The 20,109-nt window shown below is 50.3% G+C and overlaps 1 protein-coding gene across 5 annotated transcripts in view; it reads right to left on the minus strand.

Moving 5' to 3' along the window:
• Window positions 1–16,326: 16,326 nt before the first annotated feature.
• Window positions 16,327–20,109, minus strand: part of Atp11a (ATPase phospholipid transporting 11A) — a 106,182-nt gene continuing 102,399 nt past the window's right edge. For 3 of the 5 annotated variants that reach the window (XM_027387841.2, XM_027387840.2, XM_035452881.1), the window contains one exon: window positions 16,327–17,924. In XM_027387841.2, coding sequence (XP_027243642.1) covers window positions 17,694–17,924 — 231 coding nt within the window. In that variant the 3' untranslated portion in view covers window positions 16,327–17,693. Of the gene's footprint in view, window positions 17,925–18,970; window positions 19,075–20,109 lie in introns of all 5 variants that reach the window. The other 2 variants (XM_027387842.2, XM_027387843.2) reach the window with 2 other exon arrangements.

The following is a 20,109-nucleotide window of genomic DNA, read 5'->3' on the forward strand; positions in this document are numbered from 1 at the left end:
ATGGACACAGCAGCCTGAGCACGAGGCTCCTGCCCTCACATGGCAGAGATGGCACTGGGGGACTCAGCCTGTAAAATGGCTTGCAAGCTGACCAGTCACCACCCAGCAGCCACCTACCTCTGGAGACACACAGAGACAAAAGGCACACCACATCCAGAACTGTCCACAATAGTTATAGAGGGGAGAGAGCCCAAGCATTCACATACATGCAAGTAGGACCACATGCTGGGTTGTCTGCTCCCTGGACTCTGAGCCTTGACACAGAGAACATCTCTGATATGTGCTGAGTGAAATGATCCACCACTATGACCCCTGGAGTGTCAAATCGCCCAGACAAAACATAGAGTGGTGGCTTCCAGGGACTGGGACTAGGGATTGGGTCTGGGAAAAAGAGAGTGCAGGAGATGGTGTGTGAGTGTGTATAATGGAAGCAATTTTATATAATAAGTGTTTAAAATGGAAACTGAGATATATAGCCCCACTCCCAAGACAGGGTTTCTCTGTATAATAGCCCCTGCTGTCCTGGAAATCTTGTAGACCAGGCTGGCCTTGAACTCACAGAGATCCACCTGCCTTTGCCTCCCGAATGCTGGGATCAAAGGCATGCACCACCATTGCCTAGCTAAGAAGTAGTGTTGTGCATATTTTGTCACTATAAAAATTAATGATTTAAAGACGTAAATTTTGATAGGTTACATCACTTCAAATGGCTTCTAGAATAATCTGGGAAAGGTAACCAGAAAAAAAAGAGAGGAAACAGCCTAGGAGCGGTGACCCCAACAAGGGGTCATGCCAAGCTCAATTCAGGCTATAGGTTCCTAATCACAGTCCTTCCCTGTCACCAAGGAAACAGAAGAGTGCTTGAGTTCCTCTGCTCAGAGCTCACATGGGAGCCCATTACCAGAGGCCACTGCCTGGGATTCACTGCTTTAGCTGCACTCTGGGCCACATGGTTCTGGATCAGGAATAACCAGTGCATACACCAGGAAGAAAGGATTCAGCGGTGACTTGAGTCAGGGCTAGGATCTGTGGCATGGTGCCCAGGGGTCTGTATGGTTCTCTAAAGCCTGGGGTGTCTGTCACTGCTGTGTGCAGTGGCAAGCTCAGGACATGCCACACTGGAGTAGGTGTGACAAAACCTGAGCTTGAGCTCGGTTTTCTGCTCTACAGTCCATGTCTCATCAATAAATAGGACATATTGACCAACCTTCTGGGACTGACGTGCAGGCTGCTCCCAGGACAGCCTTAACTCAGTGCCTGTGAGGCTCATCTAGAGTCCTAGGCAAGGCCAGTGAGTACCAACTGGTGCCGACTGGCACAAGGCTTGGGCAGCCAAAGTGACTTGAGCCCGGAGGGACTCATCTCACTCCAGCTAGAGTAAACAGTGCTAGAATAAACAGTTTTCACCAAAGAGTCCCTGAAGGATTTCTTGGGGAGCCCCCATTCTGCACAGCACTGATGGCAACCTCTCCATGACTGTCTCTTCTTACATTCTGGGACCAGACCTTGGGAGAGGTATAAACATGTGGCACATGACAAAAAGGCTCAGTTCCCCGGTTCCTACTTGGGGTCCACTTTGGAAGACTGGACTCCAGCTGTTTCTTTAGGACAGGGCATCACTGGCACAGAGGGACAGAAACTGCAACACACATCACAGACCCCAGCCAGGGCCACCACATGAAGTGAAATCTCTCCTTCAGCCAAGGCAGAAGGTACAGCTCACAATACTGGGTCCAGAGAGCCCCAAGCCATGGTCACCAGGTAAAGCACTATTCCTCAGAAGCTGTACAAGAGTACGAGGCCTAAACCTTAGAGAGGTTGTCACCACAAACACCCTGAACAAGACACACAGCCTTCGGCAAGGATCTAAGATGGGGAGGCCTCATAGCAAACAGTGAGTCAAACTCAACTGCCACAAATGCTAGCCTGGGCCATGGCCAGAAGAGTCAAGAATGGCAGGAAGCTAAGACAGCTTCCTTGCCAGCCCTGGAATCAAGTTCACACTCCCCACTCAGTGGACTGCACACACCTGCTCAGCCCGCTGTGTGCTTTACTTTCAGGGTCACGGTGGGGAGGCACAGTTGAAAGAATGTGAACTCAGGACACACTCTGCTGCTCTTCCACAGCACAGGGCTTGTAGGCTGGCCAGGACCATGGACCAACATGATTAGCCTCATGCACAGACTGACCGTGGGAAAAGCCTACACCCTGGAAGTCTGGGGGGGTACCCTCCATGGCTCTAATTCTCGCCTTTCTGGTAGCAGGGAGCTGGTTGGCATGCTAAGATAAAACATACCAAATTAAAGCAACAGTACCAAAAAAAGGAAGAAGAAGAAGCAAAGACTACAAATAGTTCCCCCTTCTGTTGTACTGTACTTTATTTAAAACCCAAAGATATACTTTTCATCATCTCTAACCAGAGCCAACCTCCTTTTACGATACTTATTGAAGTAGCCAATAAGCAAGCAAGCAAGCAAGCAGGCAACCAGAGGAGATGATCTGTCTCCAGAAGCAGGCTAACCTATAAGAACCCCCAGCACAGCCAGGGGCTCTGCTGAGCATAGGATTTTAGAATCCAATCATCAGTGGGGATAAGAGAGAGACTGCCAGCACCTACCTGGGGCTGTGGCCACCTCCTCTGCTTTGTCCGGAACAAGCCTGATGCCATCGGACACATCCACTTGGTGATCGGCCTCCTCCTTGGAGGCCCCGTTGTGCTCCTGGGATGGAGGACTGCTTCCGCCACATTCCTTGCACAAGATGAAGCACCAGCAGTTGGGCATGAGGCTGTGATGTCAAAGGAAAATGAGGTCAAGTTGCAGGAAGATTAGAGAATTGTTTTCCCGGACAAGAACAAAACCATTCGCTACTTTAGCACTTATTCTGAAGGGGCAAGGAGATGTGTGAAGTTACTGAATTTCAACAGTTTGGAGTAGGCTGTCTTGATATTCAGTTAAAAAAAAAAAAAACCACCATCACTTATATATACTAAGTAGTGGTTGTATAAGAAAAACAGTACTCACTTCTTCAGCGTAAGAGAGGGGAAAGGAGAAAAACTTAGACGTCTTTGACATTTAGGTTCTTGTTTCAAGGATGTGGGAGTGCCAGTTCTCTGGTTTTCCAGGTCTGCCTCACTGGCCAGGCAAGCTTTCAAAGCCAGGCTAGTGGCTTTTCAGATTACTCAAAACATCTTTAAATCCTCTAAGCAAAGCAAAGGCTCCCAGGTCCAGAACAAACATCATTGTATTCTTCCTCCAGGGGCAATCTGGCAAACACCTTGATGAAGCTTCTTGGGAGGTGATCTTGAATTTAAAGAGAAAGCACCACTGTTTCCAAGGCACATGGCTAGTTTCACCTGCCCACCTTAGCTGCTATTCCTTTTGCCTGCTGCAGGTGACTAGTCACAGGGCTCTCAGGTGCTCTTCTCAGCACTTGGGAGGCCCCGTAGGACTCCTCTCTGTTGGCATAGTGCCCACAGGCCTTCCCGAGAGAAGGAAGACTGGAACACATCATGGTGCATTGTCTTGGTGGCTCCACAGGATGACTATTTGGTGCTCCTTTTGTTTTGCCCTCTAGCGCTGATGCCCCTGCCTCAGGCTGCATACACCTTGCTATAGCCTTTCCTTGCCCAGTTCCATCTTGGAAGAGGCCACTGTCTGCAGGAGACTCTGTCACGTACAGGTTGGATGATTAAGACGATCCGAACTTCAAAATTCCCACTCAAGCACCTTGCCAGCACAGGCCTAGCCTCTCTTCAGAGGAAACCCACACCAGGGTCAGCTGCCTTGCTTTGCTCTGGCTTTGCTGCCTGTCCCTCCTGGAATCTGGCCGCTGGTGGGTAGAGATTTGCACCAAGATGTCTGGCTCTAGAAATGTGATCAAAGTGCCTAGGGCCTGAGAACCTCTGTTGATAGTGTAGCCCCTTCAGGTAGGAAGCAGGCTGCCTGGCTAGGGAATGTCCATGATCCAATAAGTACAATGTTCCCAAACACCATAGACATTCTAGCTCTGAGAAGTGTCCTGCCAAAGCTTTGCTCTCTCTCACTTCCTCCCCAGCTCCCAGCCACTCTGGGTATGGACAGCTGGCCTATCAGCCTGTCTGACATGAAACAAGTCCTTTAATGCTGCCCACTGTGTCCTCTGACACACACACACACACACACACACACACACACACACACACACACACACACACACACACACTGTCTCTTTATTATGAAGTTTCTCAAGCTGTCCCCACAATGGTCTGGGACAGACCTTGGGGAACATGGTGTAGGAGTTCTCTACCTGTGCCTTGCATGGTGAGAACAACACATGCACAGCATAGCTTCCATCCACCTCACCTGCAAGCAGAGACTCAAAAGGACAGAATTCCAAGGGCAAGTGACCCTTGACCAGAGACCTACTTCTGGGTTCTGTGAACCAAATTAATGACTATAAAAAATTGGAAGGGAAATTTCCTTGGTTCACAAACCAACCAACTAACCAACCCACCTTATTTTATCATCTAGTTTTCTAAATTCCAGTGAAGAGAATTTAATCTGTTTTGGGGGTGTTGGTGTCCCACAGTTTTCTTGGGAGAAGCCAGGGTGATGCTATGTGCATTCATACTTAAGGGGGTCTGCCTCACCGCTGCCCCCTGTGTCTAAGCTTCTATTGTCTCTACTCTATCTCTAAGGATCAGGCTGGCCTTGAACTCACAGAGATCCACCTGCCTCTGCTTCCTGAGCACTGGGATCAAAGGCATGAGTCACCACACCTGGCCCCATGTCCTTTCTTTTGCAATGGTGAGGAACAGCACAAGGCTTAGGGATCTCCTGACCCCTTAGGTCACCCTTAGGTCCTGATGATGCCTGAGTTCTGTGTGCTTCCTGCTCAAGCCTCTCTTTCTCTACCAGAGTGCTACTTTCTAGCTGCTTTGCACACCAGCCCTGGTATACTATATAGTGTAAGAACACCCCCGTGAAAGTAAAACTGATTGATCATGAGCAGGCAGAGGGGGGTGCCTGGGCACAGCAGAAGGGTGATTGGCAGTCATGCATTTCCTGAGAGGCAGGAAATGAGACTTTCACAGCTGGTATTGCCCATAGGCACAGAAGATCCGTCCTGAGGATTGCATCCGTATGGACCTATTTTTACCATCTCAAGGTTACTGTAACTCCAAGCACTGGACAAGTGTCTGACAGCTTTCAGGTATCCTGTGTCTAATGAGAGGCCAACCTGAGTGGCCCAGGTCCCAGATCTCTGCACCCTGGAGCCTCAATAGGTATTGCACACACCAGGGTAGTATTAAACTCCTCCACAGCTATGAGAAGTTACCAGGTAGCTGGAATTCAGCTAAATCCAGTGAAGATCCAAGGCAAATCCCCAACCCTGCCTCACTGTTCTGTTGGCCAGTGTTTGTTATACACCTGATGTTGTCTCTGTCAGGTCAACTCCTGCTTCTGCCGGCTGGCACAGGTGACCACACGAGACAAGACACGGTGCCAATGAATGCAAAGGAGGAAACACCCTCGAGGATGGGCCCCAGTGACTCTCAGACCTCTGCCCACAGACAGCGGAAAGAAAGTGCAATGGTAGTGCAGAGGCCCCCTCACATGAGTGCCTCTGGTTACAGCCCATCACTCAGGGTCATCAACACCTCCCACAGCCCCAGACCAGACTCCACCTCTGTCTCCTGCATGCAGAGCCTCTCCCAGGCTTTGTCTTGTGACCTACATAGAAACTATGTGAAGAGGTGTAGTCACTGTCTCTGTGTCCACTGCTGCTTTGCCTGGTAGGTTTGCTTTGGTTTTGCTCTTTAGTCCATTTTGGAAATTTTGGTGATGTCCACAGTTGATCAGAGTCTTTTCATGGCTGGCACTTCTTAGATCTCTGAGCATCTGCCCTGTTGGGTTGCAAAGTAACCCTGAACATTCTGGGGAGGAGCCTGTTCCCTGAGACTCCACAGAGCTGACTGTGGTGGCCACAACTCATGACAGAGCTACTTCACATTCTGGGCTCTTGATACTTGGTCAAAAGTGACTGGCCCTCTTGTGTGTCCAAGGGTCTCTTGGTAGCTAGCCATGTGTGTTCACTGTCTCATCAAAGCCCCAATTTTGTGCAAGTTCTATTTGACAGGGCCTGGATCTCCCAGGCCTGTGGCAGCCTGAAGCTGTGAGATGACCACAAAAGCCCCCCTGGTCCTCAGCAATGGCCCAGAATGGAGCAAGGTCCTCTGAAGCCACAACTCCATGCAGGTGACACTGCCTAAGTGACTTTCTCACCAGTGTGGTTCCCCCAAAGAGCCTCAACTTCATGCATCACCTTCTGGGGCTCTTTCCAAGGGGAAAATAGCAGTGGCCACTCTGTGCCTGAATGCTAGGTCCTGCAGAAAGAAGGTTCCTGCTGCTTCCAGAAGATGTGGGACAGACAGGGACCTGCTCATCAGGATCCAGGACTCAGGCACCCCTGGTCTCACACTGAAAGGACCACAAGAGATCAAGTATGGGGTCCTGGCCACTGTCTCACCTGAACCAGGAGGGTAAAGCCAGGGAGTGGCACAGAAACAGCTGGGCACACATAGGACATGGTGTTCCTGTCATTATCACCCTTACACTGGTGACAGCTGCATCTCCAGAGCCTCAGTTGGCACAGCCAGGTCACTTGTTCCACTCCTTACTCAAGGATCTTCTTGGTTTCACAATTTATCCCATTTTACAGAGATGAATTGAAGTAACCTTCAAGGAAGGGACCTCTGAACAGAGGTGACTAAGGCAATGTCTGCACTTGAGGGACCCTCAAACAGAGCTGACTTAGGACCTACAAGAAGGGCCCTGGCAGTGTGGGGAGGAGACATTCTGTCACCCTTTGGGTTCTCAGGCCTCCCCACCAAAGGTAGATAAGGCAACTCTGCAGAGAAGCGATGGTTCAGAGATCTGTGAACAGCCACCCAGAAATGAGGGGGACCTCAGCACTGAGACTATGCCCACAGGCCTGTAGGTGGCTTCCATGGCCCTGCTTGGCCCCTCTCACCCTTTATTCTCTGCAAAATCTTTGCTACAAGTCTCTGTTTCTCTAGAATTTGGCAAGGCACCTGGGGCAAGCTTCTGCCATCTTCCAGAAGTGTAATGGCTCTTGACCATATTGGACATGTGAGCTTGATTAACCATTTCTCAAGCCTCTGTCCAGGCATTGCAGGCAGGGCAAGGTGACAAGCTAAAATAGAACCTTGCCTTAGCCTGCAGGGCTTGGGGGCCCAGAAAGGTTAAGAACAAATTGGAGGTCCCTCCTGCTGCAGCTGACTGAGACTGTGGCACAGCTTTGAAACCCTCTCTGCAAGCTCAGGTCTTGAGACCAGCTTTGGACATTAGAAGACCGCCCCAGAGCCCAGAGGCTCCCTCTCCAGGGTAGCACTCTTACCTGGCCAAGTGGTCTCCTGCTTACTGGAGGAGAGGACCATGCACACCCAACCCCCAGCAGCCAAGGAAGAAGGGTGGTACTTTATTTTGGTGGTGACCTGCTGCCAGGGACACACACATCCTGGGGCCTCCCACGGCTCCACAGCATATCCTTTGGGCAGCTGGGCATCTTAATCCTCACTGGCCCATGGCTCCGCAGCTGTTTGGGGTAGGACTCATCATGGCCAGGAGGCTTCCAAAAAACCAAGGTGGCATTTAGTCTCCTGCCTTAGGGCCCGAGAGGGTCAAGAGTAGCCACACCAAGAGCCTGATTAAAAAGTAACTCCTAGTGGGAGACTTTGGAGTTAGCAGAGAAAGTGACAGAATTATTTTTAACCTGCAGCCTAGACTTCTGGTAAAAAGGCAAAGCAACCAAGCCCAGCGATCAGTCAGGGAATCAGGTGCTGGTCCATCCATCCAGGACCCCTGTCTACGGCACCTGTCCTGGACTTTGGCCCAACCACTAAGTTGGAGGGAGCGGGAGAGAGCTTGGAGGGTGGTTCTGAGACTTGCCCAGGGGAGGCAAGAGCCCCGCCCCTTGCAGGTGACACATGCCGAGTGTGTGAGGGGATTCCCTCTCCATGTGACACTGGAGTGTGAGAGGAACCCCACTCTTAACAATGAGGACACTTAGGGAGATCCCCGCCTCCGGTCCGAGCCAGAGTTCCAGAGGTGGAATGTAGGGGAGACCCAGTCCCGAAGCAAAACGATCCAGACAGGAATGGTTCTGGGCGGCGAGCTCGGTCCCACTCCCTTCTTCTGCCAACCACACCCTCATTCCCGTAACCCCCTCCTCCTCTCTCGGTATCTCACCCCTCCCCTCTCCTCTGTTCCCCGTCGCCGCCCCAACCCCGTGCACACCTGTCTTGCTGGGGACTGTCCTCTCCTCGTCCAGCGAGCTCACTTGCTCGCAGGTGCCACGCTCCCAGACTCCGCCCGCCGGTCCGTCAGGGTCCACTGAGAGGGGGGAGGGAGGAGAAGAGAAGGCGGGAGCGGGAGCGAGGTGGGGGAGGGGCGGAGGCACTGGGGACGGTGAAGCGACCGTTGCAGCCGGACAGTGGGATCTCAGGGGAGGAGGCGGGGCATGGGCGGGAATCAGAGGGAGGGGGCTAGAGCGGGTTTGCAGGGTGGAAAAGGGCGGGGTAGGGGGCGGGTCTGGGAGAGGGGAGGTGCGTGCGTCCCTAGTCTCTTTCTGTCCCAAGGTCTTGTGAGCCCAGGCGAGCCTGGAGCCAGCAGGTGCACCTGTGCCCCAGCTCCTCACGCCTCGGGATCAGCCCCGGGGTCCTCACAAGGCTTCTCAACTGGCCTATAGGAAGTTATGTTCACTCTGAAGCCCCAGCTGACCGGGCTGGGTTTGCCGGCTCTCCCAAGACCCCTCTCTGCTGCTTCCAAGTGGAAGAACTGACTCAAGTGGGAAGCCCCTGGCTTCAGACAGGTTCCACAAGCCTTTCTGGCTTCCGTGTTCTTATCTGAGCTGCGGGTGGAATAGCTCCGCTCACAGTTGATTTTTGAGGTTCTGTGAGTTACCATCTGCAGACAGCAGTTTGCCAGGCAGTGCACCTAAACACAGGAACACTCATGATCCCCAAGAAAGACCACACTACACGGTCAAGCACCCCGTTCTCTAGTCCAAGGCAAGAAGTCAGTCTTACCCTCCCTTAGTATTCCCTCCTTTCCTTTCTGAGTGTCACAGACAAGAAGGGCTCTGTGGCCTGAGACAAACTCAGGTCTGTCAGAAAACACCCCAAAAAACTCATTGTTTGATCCTTCATCTGCCAAGGCTCCAGGGCAGACATTCATGCATCATCACAAATGTGCAGGTAGATGTAAACTTTTAGAATGGAGAGTGGGCTGGGCAGAAGCAGGAAGCCTCTTTGAATAGACAGAACAGAGCGGGAAGAGGGAAGCAAGCAGAAAGGTGTGGGAAATTATAGCCATAGCTGAACCCATTGAGGGATGGCAATGGCTCTGAGCTGAGCGGGCAGACAAGATGGACACTCATCTGGGATTGGGGTGACCACTAAAGGACCCTCCTCTTGGGTGGGAATGTCATTCCTGGGTTGAGTGTTCTTGGGTAAGCCTCAGCACCCTGCTCCATCCAGAAGTGGCCACTTGCCCAGCCCAGTCTTCAATGCAGAAGCTTTCTTAGGACAGGTGCTGGTAGCGGGGAGAAGGGATTGGGGAGGCTGGGCTGTGGGAGAAGAGAGTTTGGAATGGATTATAGGGAGAAGCCTTTTGCTTGATCCATCCTTCCTTTCTTGTATTTAGGTTATTTTAAAGGTTTTCCTTTGTTTTAAGTTTATGGATGTTTTGCCTGCATGTATGTCTGGGCACTACTTGAGTGTCTGTTGTCTACAGAGGCCAGAGGAGGGCATAAGAACCCCTAGAACTGGAGTTATAGATAGTTGTGAACTGCCATGTAGGTGCTGGGAACTGAACCTGGGTTCTCTGGAAGAACAAGCAGTGCTCTTAACCATGGAGCTATCTCCCCAGCCCTTTAATGGCCATTTCCCCCAGTTAGCCAGGGAGGAGGAGGCATTACCTTATACTAGCTGATTGCTAGGAGCTGCTGAGAGGCTTCCATACCCAAAAAGGCCCTGACTGGACCTGCAGGAAGATCTTTAAAAAGTTTTGTTTTTTTTTTTAAAAACAAAAACAGTCTGCACAAGGCACACATGTGAGGTCAGAGGACACCTTGTGGGAGTCTGCTTTCTCCACTGTATATATAGGTTCCAGGCAGGGGGTGGGGGTGGGGTGGAGTGGGGTGGGGTGTCAAACACGGGTCATCAGGCTTGATAGCAGGCGCTTACCACTGAGCCATCTAACAACCTCCACATAAGGTTCTTCAACTTGTTTTTAAAAAGGCAAAGTTCCTGTTTTCCATGATAGCATCAAAGACACTCTCTACACAGTTGTATTAAATGTTATTTAATTAAGCAATAAAAGCCCACAAAAGTGCAAAGGAGGCAGCTCCCATGAATAGAGTTTTGGTGGGACTGACAGCTATCACCACTGGTGCACAACCGGTAGTGGCCAGCACCACAGCCATGACCCCACACAGGTGACACTGACAAAATGGTAGGCTCCTATCCTGGGAGCCTACAAATTACTATGAAATGTGTCCTGCCACCATGCAAGCATCCCTTGACAACCAGAATACTGTCTGAGTAAAACATGACCAGCACAGCCATAACCAGACCTGCTGGTAACCAGGCCAAACTGGAGCACCATCCTGTTTTAGAATGCTCTCTGCTTTGGGAAGCTGAGTGTAAGTTTTCTGCCATTCAGAAAACATTTAGGTTGAGTCTGAAGTGAGGCAAGGCGAGGGACTTGGTTCAGCCAGCGACAAAGTCCATCCATGCCATTACACATCCCAGCAGCGCCCTGCTGGTGTCAGGCTTGTTAGCTGGGCAAGCCTTTTGTGCCTGGCAGCTTCAAGAGCCCCGGGAGCCCCCAGCAAAAGACACAGGAAATTAGCATTACAAAGGAGGGGGAGGCAGGAAGCTCAGGAGATCAGGTCGGTTCAGGGGTCTTTGCAGAAGTGTGTGTGTGTGTGTGTGTGTGTGTGTGTGTGTGTGTGTGTGTGTGTGTGTAGAATGAGCAAGCTTGGTTAACACTGCAGATAATAACCAGTAGAAAGGTTCTGATGAAAGTCTGATGTCTCTTTGAGCAAAGGAAGTCCCAGGAGATTTGCTGTGGCATTCACTCACTGAACAAGCTCCTAGTTTTCCCCTGGGGCACAAAGCAAGTACCCCAACCCCTGGGCAGGGTGCGACTGCCTAGAAGCTATGGTGCTTTATGTCCTCAGGACATCTCAGCAGATCAGCTCTGTGCAAAGAGGAGCAGCAGAGGGAAAGAAAGGCGTGGAGGCTCATCAGCTTGGAGATGCCCCAGTGTGCCGATGGGAACGTGAGTCAGTGGATTCAGGCCTGCAGACACCATCAGGTACACCTTTTTTGTTTGGTTTGTTGTGTTTTGTGAACTCTCACATCAAGATTGCTCCTTCTCAAAGCACAAAGTTCTCCAAAGGCATGGTGTTCTGGTTTGGACTGGTTGTTCCCAGCAGGCCTGGCTAGGGTTGTCTGGCCTGGAATTTGCTATGTGGACCAGGCTGCCTTTGAATTCACAGAGATCCTCCTGCTCTGGCCTAAAGGTGTGTGCTACCACATCCAGTTCATTGGGTGAAACCATCATTGGTCTAGATCCAACACAGTAGGACTGGGGCCTAGGGGCACGGGCCAGGGATGATGCCAGGTGACAAGAGAAGCAGAAAACAGGATAGATTTCCCAGCCAGGAGCTGGGGAGGTGCAGGGACCCAGACATTATGGCCTTGGGTTTCTATCCTCCACAACTGTGAGGATAGATTTGTCCACAGTGTCTCAGAGTTTGACCTGATTCAGCAGCCCTGGAATGGAACACAGTGAACAGGCAAACACCTGGCATGATGTAACTATTCTACATATGCTCACCCATGATCTCTTCCTTTCTGTGCCACATACAGGAAAAGCCAGCTGTGAGAAAATAAATGCAATACTTTCTAGCGATGGGCTATATGAAAGAGAATGGAAAATCCAAAAGGGATCCCAGAGTTTGACACACTTCAGAGCCCCCAGAGCAACCCTTACCCAGGCTGTATAAGGGGTTTGAAAAGCCCCAATAGACATGCAGAAGGGACATTTGGTCTTGGTCTCTGCCTTGGCCCCTTGGAATTTCCATCCACTAGCCTCCACTTTGTGTAGCAGGCTGTCTTCGACTAACAGCCCCCAAATCATGACACAGAGACTGATTATTAGTTATGAATGCTTGGTCTTATCTTACACTTGTCCCACTAGCTCTTATAACTTAATTTAACCCATTTTTTTGTCATCTATGTTTTGCCTCAGGGCTTGTTACCTTCTGTATGTCCTACTTTCCCAATTCCTCTGTGTCTGTCTGGCTGATCCCTGCCTGGCTGCTGGCTGGCTGGGTGCCCCTTTCTCTCTGTCCATCAGCTATGATTATCCCTCTTCTGCCTGCTATTGCCCTAATGTAGAATGTTCTGATGTGGGGTGAAGAAGCTAAGGCCCCAGTGGTCAGTAGAGCTGGGCAGGGCAGAGGCAGGACACTGGCTCAGGCACCTGCGAATCCCATGTCCCTCACTCCCTAGCCTGTTAACCAGTGAGGGCACGGCCCAATGTTACTATCAGTCAGACTGTGTGTCAGTTACCCTGAAACAGGTGGCCTAAAGCTAGAGGTGCCTGCTCAGTCCCATGTCTGCAGAGAAGTTTGAGGATAACGCCAAGAACGTCTTAGTTACAAAAAACTTCTAGTAGGTGGAGAACACAGACAGACTTGCTGGGTACATCCCTGTCCTGCCTCCCAGATAGGGAACTGGTAGCCTAGTCTTACTTTACTAGGCAGAGCATAAAATGCACATTTGGGCTGTAGGCATTGGGTTCTGTAAAGCATTTCTGGGTCCTTCCTCTGGTTCATGGATACATGTGGTAGTCAAAATGCTATAGAGTTTCACAAGTTCAGGACTGTGAACTGCACAACCACTCTGATGGCTAGGAGCCAAGAATTCAGTAGGAACTGATCATCAGCAGATCATACCAAAGCTTGAAGATAACTCTTACTAGAAACTGCTCAAATGAGTAAAGTGGCTTTTGATCCTGTGGCCCCTCCTGGCTCCTAGGGGATCTACTTTGAAGGTTCAGGTGTGAACTGGTGCCCAGATGCTTAGCAAGGGAGCCCAATATCCCGATGTTCTATGTCTGACACATCATCTAGGACATCCAGCTGCAGAGGGTGTCAGGGCCAGGAGCACCTGTGGACTAGAGGAGTAGAGACTCAGGGGCATTCTTGAGGCTCCCCCCATGGCACCCAGAGTCTGCCTTGACTGGGAATAGCACGGAGGAGTTAGCTAACTGCTTGATAGTGAGACTGGGGTGGCTGAGCCACAAGTTTCACAGAAGATAAAGGAGGGGAGCTGTCTCAGAAGTGGGGCACAAGATAACCTCGGGTTGCACAGGAGGGCGGTGTGGAAGGCCATCACACTGGAGGCTCTGATGCTAAGTTTCTTGTTCTAGGTCTACTCAACATGTGCCCCAGGCCTCGGACCAGGGCTGTCATGGTGTGGTTTTACATTCAGGCTTTCAGGATGGCCACCCCCTATGCTCAGGGATAGAAAGAAGTGTAGTACCCATCACACCACTACCTTGCCCCTGCCCCCTTCAATAAAGCTAAGAAATTCTGTTTTCCACAATACCCATCAATATGACCACCCCCAACAGATCTGTGCTTAGAGTTTCAACCATGGTCTCTGTTAGCAGAAGTGTGTGCACCTTACAGGATACCACACACATTTGTATGAAAACAGAAGTCAACCATGGTCTCTGTTAGCAGAAGTGTGTGTGCACCTTACAGGATACCACACACATTTGTATGAAAACAGAGGTGTGGAGCATCAGGACTGCCCGCAGGGATCAAAGGCATAATCATCATCAGCACACAGAAAAAAAACCTCACTAGACGTTTGATCTGGTTTAATTCACAATTTAATTTTTCAAAGCAGGTTACTGGGCTATCGGTTAAACATTAGTGTTGGAGAATGACATGTTTAGTGTACTTACTATATTTGATAATTTAAAACAAATTCAGTACTTATGACGATGATAGCTACAGGTAACCATTCATGTTAAATACATCTTAGATTCTCTCTTGTTCATACATTACATTGTAAATGGACATTTTAAGTGGTAATGTAGACACACATGATTTTAAGTCAGACAATATCTGTATATTAAAATTCTGTATCTTTTGATAAGGTAAAAATAAAGCTATATAAATTGATAGACATTTTTTCTGCAAAATTAGAATCACACTTTCATAATACTTCCAACATACACATCTTCATTAAAGCTTTGTTTAGACACAGTATCAGAACCACTTTCTGTTCACCTGTCTTCTAGCATTTAAAACAAAAAGATTGCATTCGCCAAGTGACTTTTTCCCCGTTTTTAGCATAAATGGGAAACTTCCAAAAAAATGTATAACACCAGGGCCTGCTGTTGTGTGGCATTGCCAATAAATTACATTAGGACGAGATAAGTGTGGATGGGGAGTCCAGTACCAATCAGTGCAGGTACACCTTGAACTTGGGGTTCAGAGACCAGGCTGGAGCTTTCTCTAGACCACCAGAGACTTGGCTGATGCTCAGTGACCTGGGTGACCAAGATGGCACACTCAAGACATTCGGCAGCTGCTCCTAGAAAAAGTGCTCAGTAAAGACAAAGTTACCCCGTTGTAGTCCTCCTTCCAGCCTTGGCTGTACCATCCCCCCCTTTTGCTATCTCAACCTTCAGAGCCTCCTCCCATCCAGGAGCTCCCTGGGTGGGGCCTTTGGTCTGCTTGTACTCAGGAATGGATTGCTGGGATTTAGGGGCATGTTTTTCCTAGCTAGTATGTGGCAAGGAGCAGGCACCTGCACTCAGAGTGGTGTGCAGCTCCCATTAGCCTGGATCCTGCTTGCTGGACTGAGGGAGCAAGAAGAGGTCCTGACTGGCAGATGCACTTCCCTGGGATGGGAGAGCTCAGCCCAGCACTGCAATGTCACCCACATAGCCCATGAGTGAGCACAGCCCAGTTTCAAGGCGTGCGTGTGTGTGTGTGTGTGTGTGTGTGTGTGTGTGTGTGTGTGTGTGTGTGTGTGTGTGTGTGTGTGTGTGTGTAGTAGCCTGATCCCAGAGGGCAAAACCTCTGTGCACAGGGCTATCAGAATGGAGGCTGGAAGGAAAATGCACAGGTGTGTTTGTGTGCACGCACATATGTGTACATGTTTATACAAGCTTGTAAATGGCCATGGGTGTGTGTGGAACAGAAAGAGAACACATATGAAGCCAGGACTCCTGCTACATATATGAGATGGACTGCTTGCAGGGGACAGAACCATGAATTCTGGCCAATGAAGTTATCACAGATGTTGACATATGCAATGCAATTAAGAAAATGCTTACTCTGAGTTGAAGTTAATTGCTTGAAGGAAAGTAAAAAGCAGCTGCCGTGAGGTGAGGTGGTGGAGGGTCTTCAGCACTCATATCTGGTCTATGTCTCTGCATTTCACCTGTGCCCTTATCTATCTCAAATTCTTAGGCACCTTTGTCTGGTAATTTCCTAAGCACAATTTTAAAAGACACTGGAGTGTGCATAAAATCTGGGGTGTTCCTATGTAAACTTAGGCTATTGGGGGAGGTGCAAGAGAGTGCCCTCACACCTAGGATGGGTTGCAGAACACAGAGCCTGCAGGAAGAATATTCTGTTTAAGGCTGAAGGATGAATTAAAAAAAAAATCAAAACAGAAAACACGAAAATGCAAAGGACGGTGACAAAACAAGAGAAAACGGTTATGCCCTCAGAACACCCTTCACCCGGTGACAAAACAAGAGAAAATGGTTATGCCTCCAGAACACCCTTCACCGGGTGGTCAGTCTCTAGAAATACCAAGGAGCACAGAGGCACAGAGAAGCACAGAGCTCACTTATCAGGTATGGAAACATTCAGCCTGAACTCTCCCCAGCATTTAAAGTGGCCAAAAATGCTTAAATTAAAAAGTGAAAGCTTTAACAGCATACTTAAAAATCAGAAGGTACATCAACAAATGAATAAGAGACATAGAAACAGCTATGAAAATACTTCAGTGCAAAGGCAATTTTAAGATCCCTAAAAAAATACATTACAAATAATTTGTTAACTAAACATACAGAGAACCTGCCCCTCCCTGCAGGTATCATGTTTGTACCCATTTTGGGTTCTTAAAAAGGGCTGTAAAAATGCACACACCACTATTTAAGGGCTAGTGCGGACTGGGGCTCCAACCCTGGGCTGACACATGGTGACGCAGGTGGGTGAACGGGCATGAGGGTGTGGAGCCAGGGACAGCCCTTAGCGGAGCTGTACATTCTTCTGTCTATTCACAGCTCAAGGCCATCTCCCCATCTTTGGTGTGGTGTTTATGTTCACCCGCCCTCCCCCAGCTGCCAGGTCCAATAGTTGCTCCTACTGTCGGCTGGTCCCCTAGTTTGAGCACATATTGGGTAATCATGTTACAAAATTTGTGCTTCCCAGGTTATAGGCTCTCAAGTGTCTGTGACCCTCACTATGGTCCCAGGCCCACCACATGACTCCACGGGGATGGGGATGGCTTTCTCCTAAGCTCTGGCTGGCACCTTCTGAAACATCTTCACCATGTTAGGCCCATTACAACTCTGTCGGAGGATCCACTAGAAACAGAAATGCCAGTGCGGGAAGCAGCAGGGATTCACAGTACAGTGGCCTTCTGACGGCCTGTCCACTCCAAGTGAAGCCCTGGGTGGAATTTGTGTGGCACCAGTGGGAGGCAGGCTGAGCAGCAGACTGAAACAGATAAGTTCACACCAGCCCCAGACAGCTTTGGGTATGGGACTCACCTCTGGGTGAGATAAATACCTGCCTAGGTGCTCCAAGCCCCCACCTTTCCCAGCACCCCCAAAACAAATGGTTTCCAATAAGGTAAACTGACATCATTCTGGGATGTGGTAGATATCGCTACACTCCTGAGAGGCCTGGTTAACAGTGCGACTTATCCATATACATACATAAATGGCATCTTCCACAGGCAGCCGGTGGCAGGAAAGGGACACTGACACCTTCGAAAGCTCCACTGTGCATGGTCAGCGTCTCCTCAGCAGACAAACTCAGACATGATCTAGGGAAATGGCTTGTGAGGGGACAGTGAATGTGAGCACAGCAAGGCCACAGGTCCAGGAGACGCACACCTCCTCTTAGTGTCTGATACGACCACCTCCCAAACAGGAAGGGTGGATGGTTTACACAGGAAACAAGTGGTCAGGAACATCAGGATGCAACATGAGCCAAGCTCATGTGCGTAATGTACAAGGCTGCAGACAAAAGGACAGGGTCTTCTCCTCAGGTGACAGCAGAGGACGACAACAGCAGAAGGGTGGATACTCAGGCCTGGCAAGGCCAGCTTCATAGTGGCAATGCTTAAGATGAAGCCAAGCATAATGTCCTTTTCCATAGCCCAACTGTCTGTATGGTCACCAGGCCTAGGACAATGATGCCTGTCACACGCACAGTCCAGATTGCAGTGTGCTGTGCCTGAGTGGGTGACCTGTGATTCCACCCCCACCTCCTTGAGGATGAGGGGTAGGGCAGGTACAGGCACACACAGGCACCCAAGAACATAGCTCTCAGAGGCTGGGACAGAAGGCTGTCCATCAAGTGGGTGTTTCCAGGCTCGACCTACAGCACCCATACCTCGTGTTGTGGGAAAGGCCTGGGTGTGTGTGGGGGAGCACGGTGTACTCTTCGCTCTCCCACCCTGAGCACACTGCTCTCCCAGAGTAGGAGCTGCACTGGGCAGCCAAGGGTCTGGTGCTCTGAGCACCCCAGCTCTGCAAAGAGGCCAGAGGGGTGAATTCTGAAACTCTGTCCCGAAGTTGTATATTCTGCCAAAAGAACAGAAGGCCCGTCATTAGTCAGAGAGCCCCTCTGGGGATCCCCTAACAGCTGATGTACCTGTAACTTTTCCAGGCTACTTGACCGCTAGGTCACCCCGAGGGTGAGAGGGCCTATCCCATGCAAACTGTGCCTGGAGGCAATTTGCCTTCAGGTCTGGGAACAAACACCCTCTGTTGAGTGCCAACAGAGGGGCCATCCCACATGCCAGGGACAACACAGGAGGGCAGGGGGTCAAAGGGCTGAATACACTGAGCTTTTTTCTTGTCACCACTGGCATGTGTGGTGATCAAAGTCCCTAGACATCCTTGAACTAGGGTGCTAGCCATCACCCCAGGGAGAAGAGAGGACTCACCTGTGCAGGTTAGTATGTCCTAGCCCCACAGGGACGGGGGTCAATATCATGCTGACAGCATCAAGCTATCATGCCTTCGGCCTACATTTAGCACACAGAAGTGGCTGGTGCTGCCTCTTGTGAAAGGCCACAGCATGCACAAACGGCAGCAGGTAGCCAGGAGGGAGGGGCAAGAGGCTGCACAGCACAGATCTCTCTCCTGGTGACAATCCCCAGATTATACTACTATCAGGTGAGCAGTATGACCACAGTAGTGTGCTCCGCTAACAGTTTCAGCTAGACACTGACTGGGCTCGTGTGCGGTGTAGCTATGTAAGACCTGACTTCCGATTTCAAGGCAGGATCATTCCAAGTAGCTTTTAAGTGAAGCTGCATCTAACACAAGGACAGGAACCAGCTGATTGTCAGGCAACACTGGGCATACTATGTCATTTGTATGTGTATATACACGTGTGTATAACATTTCCCCTATATGCTTAGCTCACTCTCAGGTGTGCCACTTACCTTGTGTGTGAGTGTGTGTGTGTGTGTGTAAAAATGGTATAAGTTTGTTTTTAGAACAAATCACTCTTGTTAAAAAAAAAGGGGAGGGGGCAACACACCAAAACTTTGGAGGAAAAGCAGACAGTCTGAGAGTCACAGCACACCGGCCTAGTGCCCAGTAGGCAGCCATACTGTTACCTAGCGTTGGGCTAGACACGTCTTGGCTGCGGTAAGAACTCCTTCAGCAGGGGCCTGTCGCTGTTCGAAGTGGCATCAGCCAATGCTTTGAGTCGGGCGCTCTTCTGCAAGGGTGAGGAAAGACACTGAGCTGCTGCCGCCTGCATGGAGGGCAGCGTAGGAGGCCAGTACCTGTGCCCTGGCCACTGCAGACCCAGGGCACCAACTACACTGGCCTATGCCATCCCCACACTCTCAACCATGGCAGACCATGAGCTCTGATTGCAGGGTCTGCACTTATCAGTCATGACACCGTCAAGGTAGCCAGAGCTGCCTCCAGGGGCTGCCTGTCCACAAAGCTTCCTCTAGGGGGACAGATGGCTCTGAACAGGTTCATTCGAAGAAGTCTGTACCCGGAGAAGAAGTGGCATGGTCAAAGGGCAAGTTGCAGCACCATGGGATTGGACCATCAGTTGGTAGCTCCTAACAAGTTCCTGCTCCCAACATAGAGGTTGTGTCCAGAATCGTAAAGTTCTGCATCCTGCCATGGGCACCTGTGTGTTGCCTCCTCTGCAGAGCCACTGGCATGTGAGCAGTGGTTTCCGCACGACCTGCCTGGCAGACAGTATATTCACAGGCCATGTCCTGAAGGCTGCTGGCTCCTGGCCTGGCATGGTGCAGCTTTTAAGCACTTTCCAGTCCTCATTCACCAGTTTCTCAGTGCCGAGGAGGGAGGCAGTTTTCAGAGTTGAAGAAATACAAGGCTGGATGGCAGAAGAGCAGGTGGAACTGGCAAGTGTCCAGTAGGAGAAGTAGCCAGAGGATGGCGCTGTTGCCCACACAGGCACAGGGATGGGCAGGCAGGCTGCTGCAAGTGTGTGGACGTAGAGACTGGTGCGAAGACACGCCCAATGTTATATATACATCTTGATATATAACATGCCCAGTGTCCGTCACGCTTGCCTTGTACTAGGAACAGGTTGAAAGTGAACCCCAGATGTCTGAAGTCAAATCGGCTCCACTGAGGCCTATGAAATGGCTATTCCTCCAAAGCTTTGCAGATGCGTGCTGCTGTGCAGCAGCAGAATGTCTGTCTGTCTGTTGTGTGTAAAGTGCAGTGGCAGGGCCTGTGTACATGTGTGGCCCTTCTATGATGTCTG

This window comes from Cricetulus griseus, assembly GCF_003668045.3.
Source record: "Cricetulus griseus strain 17A/GY chromosome 1 unlocalized genomic scaffold, alternate assembly CriGri-PICRH-1.0 chr1_1, whole genome shotgun sequence".
NCBI classification, from domain to species: domain Eukaryota; kingdom Metazoa; phylum Chordata; class Mammalia; order Rodentia; family Cricetidae; genus Cricetulus; species Cricetulus griseus.